This window comes from Trichosurus vulpecula, chromosome 2 (assembly GCF_011100635.1).
Source record: "Trichosurus vulpecula isolate mTriVul1 chromosome 2, mTriVul1.pri, whole genome shotgun sequence".
NCBI lineage: Eukaryota > Metazoa > Chordata > Mammalia > Diprotodontia > Phalangeridae > Trichosurus > Trichosurus vulpecula.
In genome coordinates, this window is record NC_050574.1 from 102,276,005 (window position 1) to 102,292,217 (window position 16,213).

At 36.1% G+C, this 16,213-nt stretch overlaps 1 protein-coding gene across 1 annotated transcript in view; it reads right to left on the reverse strand.

The window, feature by feature from the left end:
• LRCH1 (leucine rich repeats and calponin homology domain containing 1) overlaps positions 1-16,213 on the reverse strand; it is a 251,066-nt gene that overhangs the window by 70,573 nt on the left and 164,280 nt on the right. The window contains exons 4-7 of the mRNA XM_036747909.1: positions 10,628-10,733; positions 4,462-4,598; positions 3,458-3,585; positions 2,739-2,802 (exon numbers count right to left, since the gene is read on the reverse strand). Of these exons, the coding sequence (XP_036603804.1) occupies positions 2,739-2,802; positions 3,458-3,585; positions 4,462-4,598; positions 10,628-10,733 (435 nt within the window). The remainder of the gene's footprint in view (positions 1-2,738; positions 2,803-3,457; positions 3,586-4,461; positions 4,599-10,627; positions 10,734-16,213) is intronic.

The following is a 16,213-nucleotide window of genomic DNA, read 5'->3' on the forward strand; positions in this document are numbered from 1 at the left end:
AATTTTAGAAAACATCACTATGAACTAATGTTAATAGTTCTTTTTGTTGGCATGTGTGTTATAATAAGTAACAAAGTTACCTCTGAAACAAAAGTATAATTGAGGAATTTTAAGAACATTGCATAGAATTATAATTGATAATATAATATTATTCCTTTAAAATGTAAAAAAAAGCTATTATAGTTTTATGAGGGGATATGAAAGGTATAAAATTTTTAAGACTACTCACTATGCTAAATAGGAATCAAAATGAAAAAATACAGAAAGTAAGGAAAAGCCAATCAATTAAGGTTGTTTTTTGGCGGGGAGAGGGGGAAGGAAGAGACCTAAATATTCGAAAGTACGCAACTAATTAGAACAGCTCACACCTAGCTGTAAGAGAACAAGAAAAAGTTAACTAGGAAATGTAATGTGTCAACAGGGACTGAATCTATATGGAATTTAAAATCGATAACATTAGTTCTTTCTGTTGGATTTGGGTAAAAAGGAAGAAGACATTTAAAAATGTTTCCCAAAGGGGGTTAAAGAGTTTAAAAAATTGTGCAACCAATCAGGAGGACTGCCTTTACTACAGGCCCTTTTAAAAAATTGGACTGCTGTCCATGTAGGGTTTCAAAGTCCATATATACAACAAAGGACAAGGTTGGTAATATCAGTAAACAGTGCTTATGAAGTGCCCAACATTGTATGACAATGTACTAGGTACCACTTAAAAATGATTCCTAAATGAACCACAACCTTAAAATACACCAAGAATTAGAAAGCTGGAGCAAAACAGTAGATCTACAGTCACCTTATAAAAAGTGACTTAGATATCATCAACCCAAGGTTTAAGGGCAATTTGTTATTGAGGAAAACATAAAAAAGCATCAGCAAAAATTTGAGAAGAAAAATTCATGCCAAATGGAAATGTGAGATAGAAAATTTAGCAGATAAACCCTGTAGTTTGGTAGAATCAGAGAATAAGAAAGGACAGAAAAGGGAACAGGGCAGACATTTTACAAAGTAAAACCTAAAGTGCTGTGTAATTGTGAATTGTTATTAAATCCTCATTCATTTTAACTGCTAAACTTCGAGTTTGTCATACTGAAGACAGACATTTACCTTTGCACACACTATTGCTGGAAAAAAAGAGATGCTGGTAAAGTTAAGCAAGAGGACAGAGAGAATGCACAATTTTTTAAAAAGCACTTTTGCAGTGGTTGAAAATAAACATAACGCAAATAGTTAATTAAAGTGGATCCACTTGAAATTAAAAAAAAACTTTGGGGATATTTGATAGCTACAAAATTATATTTGTTTAAAATATTAAACAATTCAGAAATTTTCCTAATTCAACTTCACCATATAGCCTGGCAAAAAGCCTACTGAACCTTTCCAACTATTCTTAGTAAAGTTTTACTATAGCTTAACTTAGTGAAGAATGGTATCTTACAAATCCCTTTCTTGAGAAATTCATGGATTAAAATTCAAGACTAAAGAAATTCAGAAAAGGTGTTTTCATTGGATGTCACAGGTATTTAAAAATGAAAGAGAGAGAAGAGAAAAAAAGTGGAGAGGAGGGGGAGACAGAGAGAAAAAGAGGAGAGGAAGGAAAAGGGGAAGAGGGAAGGAGGAAAGGGGGAAGAGAGAGAAAGAGGGGGGAGGGAGAGGGGAAGAGGAGAGAGAGAGAGAGAAAGAGAGAGAGAGAGGGAGGGAGTGAGAGTGAGAGAGTGAGTCGGTAGGAGTGGAGATGGAGGGAAAACAGAAAAGCATCATTTCACAAGACAGTGAATAACGTACTTTCTGCATGACTCAAAACAAACTGCCTCAAAAATCATGCACTATCTTTTTTGGCTTGGCATCCCCCAAAAAGTCTCACCAAATTGAGGGAGTTCAAAGTCAAGGAATAAAATTGAAGGATTTTTATGAAGGATTTTTCCTGAAGGGACAGAGCAGTGGATATCTATATTCATCATATTTTAGTAAAAACTTTTCCAGATGCTAACAGACCATAAATGAGATAATAAATGTGCTAATGGAAGGTTATATACAACCACTAAAGGAAGCTCCATTATTAATACCACTTCATTTATAAAAACCTAACATTTTGGGGGCAGCTAGATGGTGCAGTGAGTAGAAAACTGGCCCTTGGAGTCAGGAGGACCTGAACTCAAATCTGACCTCAGACACCTGACATACTTACTAGCTGTGCGACCTTGGGCAAGTCACTTAACCCCAATTGCCCTGCCTTCTCCCCCTCAAAAAAATATATATATTAAAAAACCTAACATTTTATCATGATATTTTAAAGGAATCCAATTTGAAAATCACAGGAAATCAAAATTTGGCCTCAATTCACAATTACTTAAGATGCATTTCTTGTACACACACACACACCCACACCCACATACACACATACATATACACGCAAATTCACTTCTAATGCACTTCTTAAACCATTAAGTTTTGATATACATTTTGGTCAAATGGCAACAGTTATTAAGCAACATAATGCCTGGTACATAGTAGGTACTTCATAAATGCTTGCTCATTGTTTTATCACTATGTACAGGGCAATATACTGGGTACTACGAAGGGAATGTAGAAAAACAGAAGTCAGAGTCTCTGTCCTTAAAAAGTTTACACTACGATCAAGGAAATAACACATTGATACATGTAAAGGAAAATATATGAGCAAAAAAATTGTATTGTGGATGAAAGTATAATACCCCCAAACCAGAGATTAACTGAATTACCTCAGTGGCAGATAAACGCTTATCTCCATTATCACTTCCAACTCCTGAATCAGAATCTTTCTTGCTGGGATAGATGTCATCAATGTTGAATTGAAATAAAACACACCACAAAATACATGTCAAAAATAAATCAACTTTCAGTATAATTATTACTCAGGAACTAAAATACCATTCAATTCAATAAATATTTAACACACAATACCTATACTGTTTATAAAGCATGTGCTTGGCCCCAAGAGATACAAATATTAAGATACTGTCCTATGGGTGGAACTTGACAAATTAGGCTAGAACTAAATGGAACTGGGACGTGGACCTAATTAAAATTTCAATTGGGCCTGACAGGAAAAAAAATCAAATGGCTTGCTAGTTCTTTATAGTTAGCTTTTCAGGATTTCTACTATAGTCTAATGACCTGATATTAGCCTCAGTATAGTTTAATGTAGTGAATCTATCTTAAAAACAAATTATATACACATGTACGTTGTAGATCTTAGCATGGATCTCTAGTAACTTCTAAAATGTTATCACTACTTTACCACCCTTCTATGTCATACTTCCCCAAAACTTTGAATCTTCAAAATTATAAATGTAAACTAGCCAAGTGAAGAGAATGACCTGCATGTTACTCAAAGCTGGGAACAACATTTCTGCAGCTCTCTACAGAGGCTGTGAATGCAGCCTTCAAACGAACAAAGGATAGAGTCTATTGGACTCACCTCTCTTCCACATTTGGCTGTAGATTTGGCCTTTCCATAGTATGAAGATAAAGTGAGTCTGTTGATTTAATCTGACAGGCCTGTATACTCAGATACTTGAATATGTGCACTTTGCCCTTTGTACAAATCTATTAAGAAATTAATAAGCTTTTATTTGGAAAACCGTGAAGAAACATTCAGATATTTTATTTTCTGGAAACGGACACTTCTACATACATTTCATTCTAAATACCACCAACCTTATGGACTCCAATTGTAGCCCCTGCAAAATCTATTAAAGTTCCATAAAGCTGTCCCACAAATTATTTCTACAGAAAATCAAGACTAAATAAATGTCTATGTTTTCCCATGCTGATTTGCAAACCTTTAAAAAAGTAGTACTCTGAAAACTGCACATAAATGTAAAAAGAAAGTTCAGCATGGTATTTTAGCTACAAAGAGTCTCAAAGATTATCTGAAAGCCTGTTAAGACAGTGTAATAAAATACTAAAGACTTGGGGAAAACATTTGATAAGATATAGAGTCCCTTTAAAACAATCAGATTGTAATTTTTCCCTTGGTTACTTATCTGAAGGTAAACAGACATTCCTCATCCTGTGTTCACACATACTGCTTAATATTTCTTTGGGCTTTACCCAACTGAAGTCCAGGGGCTGTTACAACTTCCTACCCTCAGTGACTTGATTCACCTCTTGGCTTCCTTACGTAGAATTTGGATGAGATGATGTCCACCTTCCCTTCTAGCTCCAAGTTCCATTATGTTGAAGCAGCTAACTACCCATTTCCAGAGAGCTGCTTAAAAGCTTGCTGCATAGCTCATGGAAAACAAGAAATGGGCTAATCCTTTTGTAAGATGAACACTAAGAAAAAGGCCTGAGAATAACCTTATTGCCAAACAGCTGAAAAACTAGCTTGACAATGAATTGGTTATATTCACAAACTCCTCCCCGCCCTCCCCTACCCCTTTATTATCCTTCCCCTCCTGTATGGACAAACCATCTTACCTGTGCTGGAGGAGACTGGAGGGGATTATTCTCAAGCAATAACACTTGCAGCTGCTTCATCTCTCTAAAACAAATTGGAATCACGAGCACTTTATTGCAGGAAAAATCAAATTTTACCAAGGGAAGATCTACAAGTTCTAAAAACAAACAAACAACAAAAGAATTGTACTATTAAGTGTCAAAAATATTTGTCTTTGGAGAAGGAAAATAATTATACAACACAACCAAAAGTTTAAGGTGTCTTTTCAAAGTAGGCTGTAAACAAAACCAGCATCATATATAAACACTATCTGAATAAAGTAGAAATCTCATTAATTTAGAGTCCGCTAATTTAGAACTGTGATAGGTGGACAGGCACCAGACTATAACAAAATAAAAAGGGTTTGCTCAACGAATATATTATATAAACAAGATTTCAAGAGGACTGTTTTTATTTCAAAGTTTAAGCAACAGGGTAGCATTTAAACAATGTGCTAATTAGAGACAAATCTTCTCTATTAATTAAACTGGGCCTGGCAGGGCCATTACTGGGCAATATAATTGGCAATTAGTTTGTGAGAGTATGTAACATTAAAAAATAATAAAACTACATTTTTCACACTGTATAATTCAGAATTTTAAAGCTCCTTTCCCCTTCAACTCCATGGAATTTTAACTTAGTGAGTTTTTCCCTTTCTACTTGTGGGAAATCCTTCCATAATTACAGAGACAAACATAACCTTATATTTAACTTATAATTTCCACCCAGGGCAGTGGTATAGTAAACACTCAGCAATTTCAAATATTCAAGCCAACTGGACTACCAACAGTGACAGCTGCTAGGAACAAAATCAAATCTCTTTCCTATAAGAAAAAGAGGGCCAAACAATGTCAGGCATCTAAGAGCTATGGCAGATGAAGTCTGGGAAGTAACTATATGTCACAACACTCATCCATGTAGCTAAATCGAATCGTTACTATCACATGAAAAGAAGTGCAAATGAGATGTATATCTGACATGTATAGCTTTTGCCTTGAGAACTGATGAAATTAGAGAGATAATTCAGAGAAGATATTTTTGTATTAAATTAGTAAGAAAATACCAAAATTAAGGAGTTTATTATCAAAACTCTAAAAACCAACCCACATTTATACAGTTAAGAAGCTTTCAGCTATTTGGGGGTGACAAGACCAACACACAACATAGTAGCAAACAACATGATATGTAATTAAGTGCAGCAGTGTGGTTAAAAAAAATATAGGAACTCAAGGAAGACAGAGATCAGTTAGGGCAGGAATGGTCAAGTCAGGGAAGGCTTCCTAATAATCAATAGTTAACAAATATTTATTAAGCACCTACTATGTGTCAGGTACTCAGGATACAAATAAGAAAGAGTCCCTGTCCTCAAGGAGCTTACAATCTAATAGTGGAAAATAATACACAAAAGGAAGCTGTCCCAAGGTGTCCCCTTGCCCCCATGATGTTTCATGGAGTTACAACCAGTAGGAAATGAAGAGTCAATTGGAAGCTCTGAGCCACTGGAAGGAGGTCTTTTTGCTCTGCCCTCTAGCCCTTCAATTAGAGAAGAGAGGCAACTGAGCTGAGGAGTTAAGGATAATGAAAACACTACCCTGACCAGAGCAAAAGATGTGTGTTAAATTAGTTAGTAGAATAAACTGTTAGATATAAAGCATGGGGGTAGCTGATAGAGGCCCTTAAAGTCAGGCAGAGAAATCTGGACTTGATGTGCTAAGAACTAGGGAGTCATTTAAGGTTTCTCAACAAAAGAATAGTAATGAGGTGAAAATCGATTTCAAGAAAGATTAGAGTACCAGAATGAATGTAGAAGGAATTCAAGGAAGGGATGGATGCAATATGAATATGAGGGGGGAAAGACTAGAATTAGACAGGCCATGTAGAAGGTTTTTATTTTATTTTCAATTTTTTTTGAACTTATTTAAATAGCAAATAAAATGGGCCCTTCCATATACATAACAGACTACAAAAAGTGGATTATAAAAGAAACTGCAGATCTCTATAATGTATAGTTTGTTTTTTTTAAAGAGAAAACAAATTTCACATATAATTTTCAAAGCTGTCCTTGATTGATAATTGTCCCTAATTCATTATGGCATTTCTTCTGTTCTGTCTTATTCTTTTAAAAATGTTTTAATGACCTCTTTTTTTTCTTCCTTTTTTTTTGTTACCCTGTTCCTACCTAGATTCCCCCATCCACCACCACTACCACCACCCACTAATTGAAAAAGAAAAGAAAGAAAAATAAAGCCCTGATAACATGCAGACAAAATCAAACAAACCAAATTCCTGTCTGAAAATGTAGTCTTCTGCATCTCCATCAACCTTATAAATTTAATCAGCTTGAAGTGAGACTTTTATCAGAGAAAACTCTTGCAAAGATTTTTTTCTCAGTAATGCGTTTCCTTTCTAATTTTAATTGAATTGGTTTTGTTTGTGCAAAATCTTTTAAATTTTATGTAGCCCAAATCATCCATTTTATCTTCTGTGATCCTCTCTATCCCTCGCTTGGGAATGGACTCTTCCTCTATCCACAAATCTTAAAGATATTTCTTCTGTACCGTGGCTGTCTTGATGCGGCTCACAGGGAAGATGAGATATCTCTAGCGTCTTCTTGCAATGTTCTCAAATGGGGATTTTAATTCCTCCCATCAGGGTAAGCAGGAGATTAGGGCCAATAATATTCCACTATATTCATACACAGTTATTTGTTCAGTCATGGGCCCAGAGTCAGGAGGGCTATTCCTCCTGAGTTCAAATCCGGCCTCAGACACTAACTCTGTGACCCTGAACAAGTCACTTAACCCTAATTGCCTCAGTTTCCTCAACTGTAAAATGAAGTGGAGGGAGAAATGGCAAACCACTCGTATCTTTGCCAAGAAAACCCCAAATGGAGTCATGAAGAGCCAGAAGTGACTCAACAACAACAACAATAAACTTTTAGATGGGTAGCAGTGTGTTATGGTGGAAAGAGCACTGAATTTGAAGACAAAGGACTTGAGTTCAAATCCTTCCTATGTCACTTGCTACCTGTGTGGCCTCTGATAAATAACCCGACTTTCCCTAGTTCTCAGTTTCCACGTGTATAAAATGAAGACGTGTGACTGGATGGTCACTAAGGTCCCTTTCAAATCTAGGTCTATGATGTGAAAATCAAATCTGTACCAGGGTGCTAAAAGTGGGCACACAGGGGACAGAAGAAAGAAGGTGGATGAAGGAGAGAGATGAATTTGACAATAGTTTCAGAACTGAGTGACTAGAGTGATGACAGTGCCACTTACAAGAAGAGGGGGCTCGGGGTGGAAAACTGGTTTTAGTGGGGCAGGATGAAGCGCACTTGTGAATATCTGCTGAGTTTGAAATGAAGAAATAACAATTAAATGGAAACATTAGACATTTCAAATGGAAATATTGGAAATCAGAAGTTGGAAATGGATGATTATACTAGATTGGAGATAAAGATTTGAGAATGATCAGCATAAAGGATGTGGCCATAAAATAGATGATTTTTCTGAAGAAACATGCATAAATGGAAGACAGGAGGACAAAGGACTCTGCTTTGTCAATCATACACACAGTAAAGTATGAAATGAGGAAAAGAAACAGGGAAATGATCAGGCAGGTAGGAGGAGAATCAGAAGAACTTAGTGTAACAAAAATCAAGTTAGGAAAGAGATTGAAGAAAGAGTATGGTCAACAGCATTAAATGCTCTCCTAATTTTTCTCCCTGATAATTTCACTACAAAACAGGGTTGAGAAAAATGTTGTGTGAGGAAGAATGGTGATGGTCATTGTGAGTCATGGTCTGCTGTTACTCTCAGGAACCTTCATTAATGCTCAGTACCCTCTCTTTTACTTAAGAACTTAATAATACAAAATTACACAGAAATCATCCACAAAATTAAGAAGAGTAATACCTCGACTAGCAGGGTAAGAATGGCTTGGGTCTGCATGGACTTTTGGGATTTGGAGTCTTTTTTGCTCATTTCTAAGGGCAAGGAAATATCTCATCGTTTGAGCTGTCCTGGGACTGTGAAAAAGGAAAGAGTACAGAGAGGATGGAAGTGGTGGGGCTTCCCCCAGCTATATGGGACCAATGAGCACTCAGAAGCTCCCCTCTTTAACCTAAGCCTCCAGGGAGACTGGAGAGGAGAAAGCTAGAATAGCAATTAGAAAGATTCATTTTATTTATTTTTTAATCTTGGGCACTCTCTCAGGTGGCTGAGAAAGAAAAGACATAAAGAGGAACTGGCAACTATCCTTATTCTTTTCCCCTGGCTTAATTCATTTGAATGTAACGAGCACCCATTTCTAACTATGTCCTTTTATTCTGTTAAAAACTGCATGTGACTGATGTAATTTATTTCTTATAAACAGTTGCTGTTGACCCTGTCCTACACATTTCTTTGTGTCCCTTTGTTATAGCAGGACAACTCTGGGGAGTTGCCTTCCCTGGTACAGAGCTGGAATCCCAATCCCCTGTCCATCATTAACAGATTTTTCTCCAAATAGTGGCATAATCATGAGCCATCTATGTTTCATATGAGCTTGGGTCTATAAATCTGCCACATACGACCTTGAGCCCAGCCTGGTGACCCCTAAGTTTACAAAGGAATCGAGACCTGCAATTTCTTGTTTAGAATAAAGAATGTTTTAAGCAAAGCTGTGTGTATTTGTGAGAGACAGAAGAAGCAGGTAGGGAGAAAAGACAGCTGAATTTTCAGGGCATGAGGAATCCTTTAGGATTTTCTTTCAAGCTTCAGACATGGGTCTTAAGCACATGTGCTTAAGAGAAATAAAGAAACAATCCGGCTCAATACTTTAGTCTCCCTACTGGATGGAAGGGCATAGAAAGGGAGAAAAAGGGATGAGAGTTGTAGACCCCCCTCTATTCAGGAAACATGAGAAAGGAATAGAGAAAAATCATGCAAAAGAGAGAATGACTTCCTACTTCACTCCACCCCAGAGTGTGGCAAGTCCTAGAAAGGACAAAGTATATTCTCAGAACAAATATGTTTAAAAACAAAAATCAAAATAAGCCCACAAAACACCATGAGGGGTGAAGCAAATTGATGACATTTTTCCTGTCAAAATATAAGGGGATGGGTACTACTAAAAATGTCTAAGCAAATATAGTAAATATTTACTGCCCAAGAGAATTATCAATGCTCTTTTGTTAACAAGATTTCTTTGGAAACTTGATATTCAGGAAATTAAGCAAAAAAGGTTTCACTGTAAATTGAAACATTTCAGCTTTAAGTGGACAAAAATCTTTGTGGAGAAAATACAGTAACAAAAATATAGCTACCCATAAAATACCTTTCTGGGGAAGAAAAATCATTAAAGAGACTTAGGAATGACAAAATAACTCTATATTTTTTTTAGAGTTAAGACTTAAATGAAAAAAATGTTAATACTTTGAATCATTTCCTACTCTCAAGCCACCTCCTCCACAGTCTGACCACACCTAGAGAACTTCAGTCTAGATTTGAATCCAGGCCCCTTGACTTCACTAGATTATAAGGTCAAAGATCAAGACCTAGAATGAGTCTCGGAAGGCATCTCATCCAACAGTATTATATCCTCAGATAAGGAAACTTTATTTTTATTATACTTACATGCCTCCCATAATGAATGTGCACCAGTAGCAGCCCTAAGGCTCCAGAAGCAACATTGTCAGAGGCAGCTATCATTACAACCAATGGTAAAAAAGACACAAGTACTTCCAGTATAAATCCAGAAGCCTTTATTCTCACTTCCCCCAGAATTGATCACAACTTTCCTAAGGAGCATATCCCTGAAACCAGTGGGTTCTCATGACTCAGACATACATTCAGGGGACTAGATTGAAATTTGAAGGTTGCAAACTCCAAGATGACAAAATACCTAACCTCTATACAACAGTGTCAAATGTTTTTCCCAAGTCTTATAATTCAGTTTAGTTGTTGCTTTTTAGATTATGCTTACACCTTGAACCCAGAACTTAAACCCAACCTTCTCGTCATTAGATATTCAAATCAAATGTCCATCTAATTTAAAATTAAAAAGAAAAATCCTAAGTAATCAACTTGGAAAATTAAACACATGAAAAGCTAAGAATTTTCCATTTTGTTCCTTTTTCTGTTTGTTGAGCTTAACTGACTTTCTTACCTGGTGGTAAAACTTTAAGGTAATTTCTTCTGATGTTCAGTTCTCTTAGGGATTTCAGTTGTCCTATCTGCTGTGGCAGAGCTGTGATCTCATTGCAGCTGACATCCTGTGGCAAAAGCAACAGGAAATTCATGTGTTATTTTTCCAAAGGATTAAGCAGTCCAAGATGGATTTCCTTGAAGGAATTTGACATTAAGATAGAGGTAAAATGTTCATATTGCCTTCGATTAAACAAAGAGTCAATTGATAAGCACTTACTAAGTACCTACTATGTGTCAGGCACTGTGCAAAGTACTGGGGATATAAAGAAAAATACTCCCTGCTCTCAAGGAAACTATATTCTAATGGGGGAGACAGGCAAACACACAGATACATACAAAATACAAGGTAATCTTAACCAGGAAAGATCTTGGGGCAGAAGATGAGCTTGAGCTGAATCCAAAGAAAACCAGGCATTCTAAGAGGTATCAATGAGGGAATGTATTCAAGGCATGGGGAAGAGCCAGTGCAAAAGGCGATGATGGATGGAGTGTCATATGTGTAGAACAGCAAGAACTTCATTTGAGCTGCCCTGTAGAGTTCATGGAGGAAAGTAATGGTTAATAAAGCTATAAAGCTAATATGTGGCCATATTCTAAGGACTTTAAATGACAAACCAAGGAATTTATATTTGATATTAGGGAGCCACTGGGGAGTACTAGGTGGGAAGGTGGTATGGGTAACAAAGACCTGAACTTTAAGAAATCGTTTTGGTGACTGAATGAAAAGTACACTGGAGAGGGGGAGACTTGAACCAAGAGGTCAATTAGGAGACTATTGTAAAAGCTAAGATGAGAGGTAGTGAGATCCTTGACTGGTGTGGTAGCCATGTGGGCAGAAAGAAGGGAATGGGTGGGAAGAAAGGGTGGTGGTAGGAATGGTGAGATTTGCTAACTGGCTGGGAAAAGAGGGGTGAGTTAGAGTGAAGAGTTGAGGACCATCCTGGGTTAGCAAACCTGGGAACCAATGAAATCTATTTTGAACACGATAAGTTACATATGCCTATGGGATATCCAGTTTGAAATGTCCAAGAGGCAGTTAGGGATGGGGGACTAGAACTTTGGAGGGAGCCTAGGGTTAGATATATAGATCGGAGTTCATCTGCACTGAGGTGATAATTAAACTCACAGGAGTTGCTGAAGCAACCAATGAAAGAGTGCAGAATAGGGATTCTTAACTTTTTTGGGCAATGGATTCCGCTTGTAGTCTTATGAAGCCTATGGGTCCCTTCTTAAACAACACATAGGATTACAAAAGAGACCAATTAGATTAAAATATAGCTATCAAAATATTTTTTAAAGATAAGTTCACTGGCCCCTAGGTTAGGAGCCTTTGGTTTAGAGAAACAAGTGAAGCAGGACCAGGACAAAGTTTTGGAGTATACCCAAAGTTAGGAGCCATAAAATAAATGATGAGCCAGTAATGAAGACTAAGATGAAGTGGCTAGACAGGAAAGAAAAGAATTAAGAGTGAAATTCTCAAAGGAGGTGTTTCCTGGAAAGAGAAGGTGATTGATTTTCGGTGCCAAATGCTACAGAGAGGTTTATAAGGACAAGAATTGAGAAAATGTATTAAATTCAGCAATGAAGAGTTCATTGGCAACTTTGGAGAAAGCAGTTTCAGTTGAGTGATTAAGTAGGAAGCCAGACCAGAAAGTTCAAAAGAGAGAAGTGAAAGCATCAAATATAGACAGCTTCTTCAAGCAGTATGGCTGAGAGGAGAGTCATAGGATGACAGCTTGCAAAGACAGTGAAGGTTTTTAAAGAGTATGGGAGACTTGATCATGTTTTCAGGCAGCAGAGAATGAGGGCTTCTATCCTTCCTCTCCTTCCCCTCTATCTTTCTTTTCAAACTCTGTCCATCAGGAGTCTTTCTCTGAGTAAGGAGGACTACAGTGAATAATTTAATCACTATTCATTTCCTACAAATAATTTATACACATCATACATGCTTATTTTAAGGTTGTGATCTCATTGTATGGTCACCAATCAGTATGTTGTACAACAATGAGTGAGCTAGGATACTCTGTTCATACATCTTCACCAATGTGATTTGTTTCCAAAGCTAAGGTGCTGTAGGAAGGATACTGTCTCTTTCTTGCTTCAAAAAAGCAACCAATCATTATCTATGACTGAGTATTGCTTCAAATAGCAAATATTACTTTGGGCAATTTGTAGTTCTGAAATGCCCAACTTTTGAAATCTTGATACAACATCCAGTTTTGACTTTGTTCTTATTTGGGGCCCTAACATGTTTGCTTTTATACCTCCAATTCCATCAGATATTCCCCTTGGTATCTGAGGACCTGTTTCATATTTGGGGTAAAGTCCCAGCAAGCTACAACTTGGAAACTCTGGAACTCATCATTTTACTTATGAATATGCTCACCCCACCCCACCTCACCCTACCCCTGAAAAAAAAACAACCCTCTCACCTCAAAGGCACTAAAATTCAGTATCTAAAACCCATTTTGTATCAAGAGCAAAAGCCTATTTCAAGCAATCTTATCTGTTTAATTCTTGACAGAAATAATATCTGGAGTATTATAATTAATGAGCATAGATATATTTAACAAATACTATTTAACGATGATTAGACAAATAGTCTCTATTGCGTATTTCTCACTGTCTTCCTCTTTTCTAAGTTTGGAAGACATGAAAATGAAAAGTAACACATGGTACATGGTTATAAAAATCAATTTGTATACTAATGATCGAAAATTAACCTACATTTTGGAGGAAAACCACCACTGGTCTCAAAATGGCAATCCCAATCTATAATATATAGCTTGCAAGGTCCTTAAAGATCATCTAGTCTAACTCCCTAATTTTTCAAAGAATAAACGGTTTATCCACATGGCAGAGACAAATATAAAATTCAAGTCTTCTAATTTCTGGGACTTTCTCAGAGCTAGGGGGCTGGGCTCTGGGTGAAGAACAGGATAGGACCTCTTGAACCTGTAGGTGGGGGGAAAGGTAAGCAAATGGAGGAAACACTGGAAACACTACTAGCTTTCGTACAAAAGAATTATTAACATCTCTCCATCCTCAACCAATACACAGACATAGTCTTTGCTACAGACTTGAAATTAAGGAAGGATGGAAGAAAAGGACTTGGAGATGAGTGAACTCAGGACATAGCCAATGGAAGTGGGGTGGGAAAAGGGGAGGAAAAACCACAGTATGAGGGAAAGAAAGAGATTTACTGTTGCAATGGTGACAGACACTCCAGAGATTTAGGCATTGAAAGAGTGGATCTTTTCAACCTTAAGTGCCAACATGCAAGAGCCATTTGCCACGGTCTCTCCCTCAAGTGTGAATTCCAGAAGAAAGGTCTTTCTCCACATATTACTGAAGGATGAGACCTAACCCCTGAAGTATGTTTTCTGAGATTTTTTTTTTGTTTTCCTTAACTGTTTTAGTCTAAATTAAATGATTTATTTTTAAAATGTATATTTTCTTCTTCTACTGCTAGCTTGATACTAAATGAATAAATTCCTAGCTGAGTTGGCAGGAGGTGTTTATAGTCAAATGAGGTACATTTGCCATCCAATATACCCCAAAGTGAATCCAGTAATCTGTGTGAATCTAGAGTTGAGTAACACTATGGCCACAGGGTGACCTAATATAATCTTAGGTAAGATTATATGTAATTTTACTAGAAATTACTGGCATAGCATTATCATTTATCTAAATCTTTTACTTTGATTCAGGGAATAAATTGATTTTCTGAATCTGATTTTTCATTTGAAAAGTAGGAATTAAAGAATCACCTTTACAAATTATATAACAAATTACTATTATGTAAAATGTCCAATATATAGATCATTTTAATATAATTGCCTTTTTTGTACACAGCTTTCTAAAGAAGCAAGGTATATGGAAGCCTTGCCCAACTTGTGTTAGTCTTTCAAATAGGTGTGTATGTTTATACATCTATCTATCTAATGAGAAAAAGAATGGTTTTATAGGTAATCCCCACATCTTTGGAATGAGGGACATTTGTATGTATATGTCTATCTATGTGTGTATGTATATGTTCATGAGTATATACCCTCATCCCAAAGGTATTAGTTATTTTTTATTAAAAATGAAATTAGCACAATATATTAATTACTTACTAGACAATTACTGGGGTGGAGTGAGGGTGGGAGGTTGGCTGAATTATTATTTATAAGACTTGAATTTCTTTCTATCCTTACCATTAATACAATACCTGGGACACAGCAGGCACTTCATAAATACACTATTTTAAAGTCAGGTCCTATCTATAAATAATCTTTTATAATTAATGGAAAAGGCTTGTTTTAAAAAACATAAAAATTAAAATTTTCAGCAGTCAACAATGCAATATTCTTCTGACCTTTTAAAAATGTGAGAATAAGATAGTTGAACTTTTTAGACAGCACACTGCAAGGAATAAGATCTCTAGAGAAATGTACTTTTACCCTACTTCAGAGTACAACTGGCATTTACTTTGCACTTAGTAAATATTTTAGCAGAAAATGGTGAGTAGGGTACATATTCTTAATCATACCACAAAATATTTTTCAAGAAGTATAGATTCCAAATGAATAAATTGCTTTAACTTACCAAAAACTGTCCAGATAGAAATATATAATTTACAAACAAGAAAGAATTTAGTTTCAGCAATTATTCTCAGAAATTTATTAACTTAAAAAACCCCAGCAATTTACGCAAGGGAAACAAGTCTTTCCTTCTGACTTACAGGACGTCTGTGGACAATTAGAAACACATAGTTCAATTGTCCATTCAAACTCTGAAGGGTATTTGGTGAAGGTTAGATTTGTTAATAATACTCTGAACTGTTGTCAGTTACTTCCTGTCCTGACAAAATAATGAAAATAGGCTGTCAGACTGAATATATTTAAATTAAGAATATTTCCAAAATGTATTAACATTTTTGTAGACAATTTTGTAGTCAATGCTACATTTCTAAACTTTCTATGAATCCTCACTGATTTCTAAAGAGATGATGTGAACTTTGTGATAAAAATAATTTCATCTGGAGAAATCATGTCTTAATTAGCTAGAAGTAAGAGTGGAATTGGGCAAAAAAAAAAAAAATCTAAGTGTTGTTGGGCCTGAGTGCTCAGCATAGAAAATACGCAAATAACTCCTCCCCATATAACTAGTTTTAGAACTACTCTATCCAAATTTAAGCTAAGACGTAGCTCATTTCTTCTTTAGTAGAGTTCAAGAAAAGCTTAAAAACTACAAATTAAAGTACAGTAATATCTGTCTAGGGGTATGCTGGAGTCAGTGCAAACTGGCTTGCCTACCAATTGTTAAATTTTCAGTGGGAGAATTTACACATTGGAATTTGGCAAATACTACCAATCAGGTCTTGGTTTATTGTTTTGCTGTTTGTCTATGTTTAAGAAAGTGATGGAGAAAATGTTAATAATGCAGATTAAACTTGTGTTGTGTATATTTGAATATACATTACCCCCACAGAGAAGTGGTTGTTAAACCAGCACACTGATGTATTTGTCTCACTTGTGGAATGGATATGAACTTCCAATAT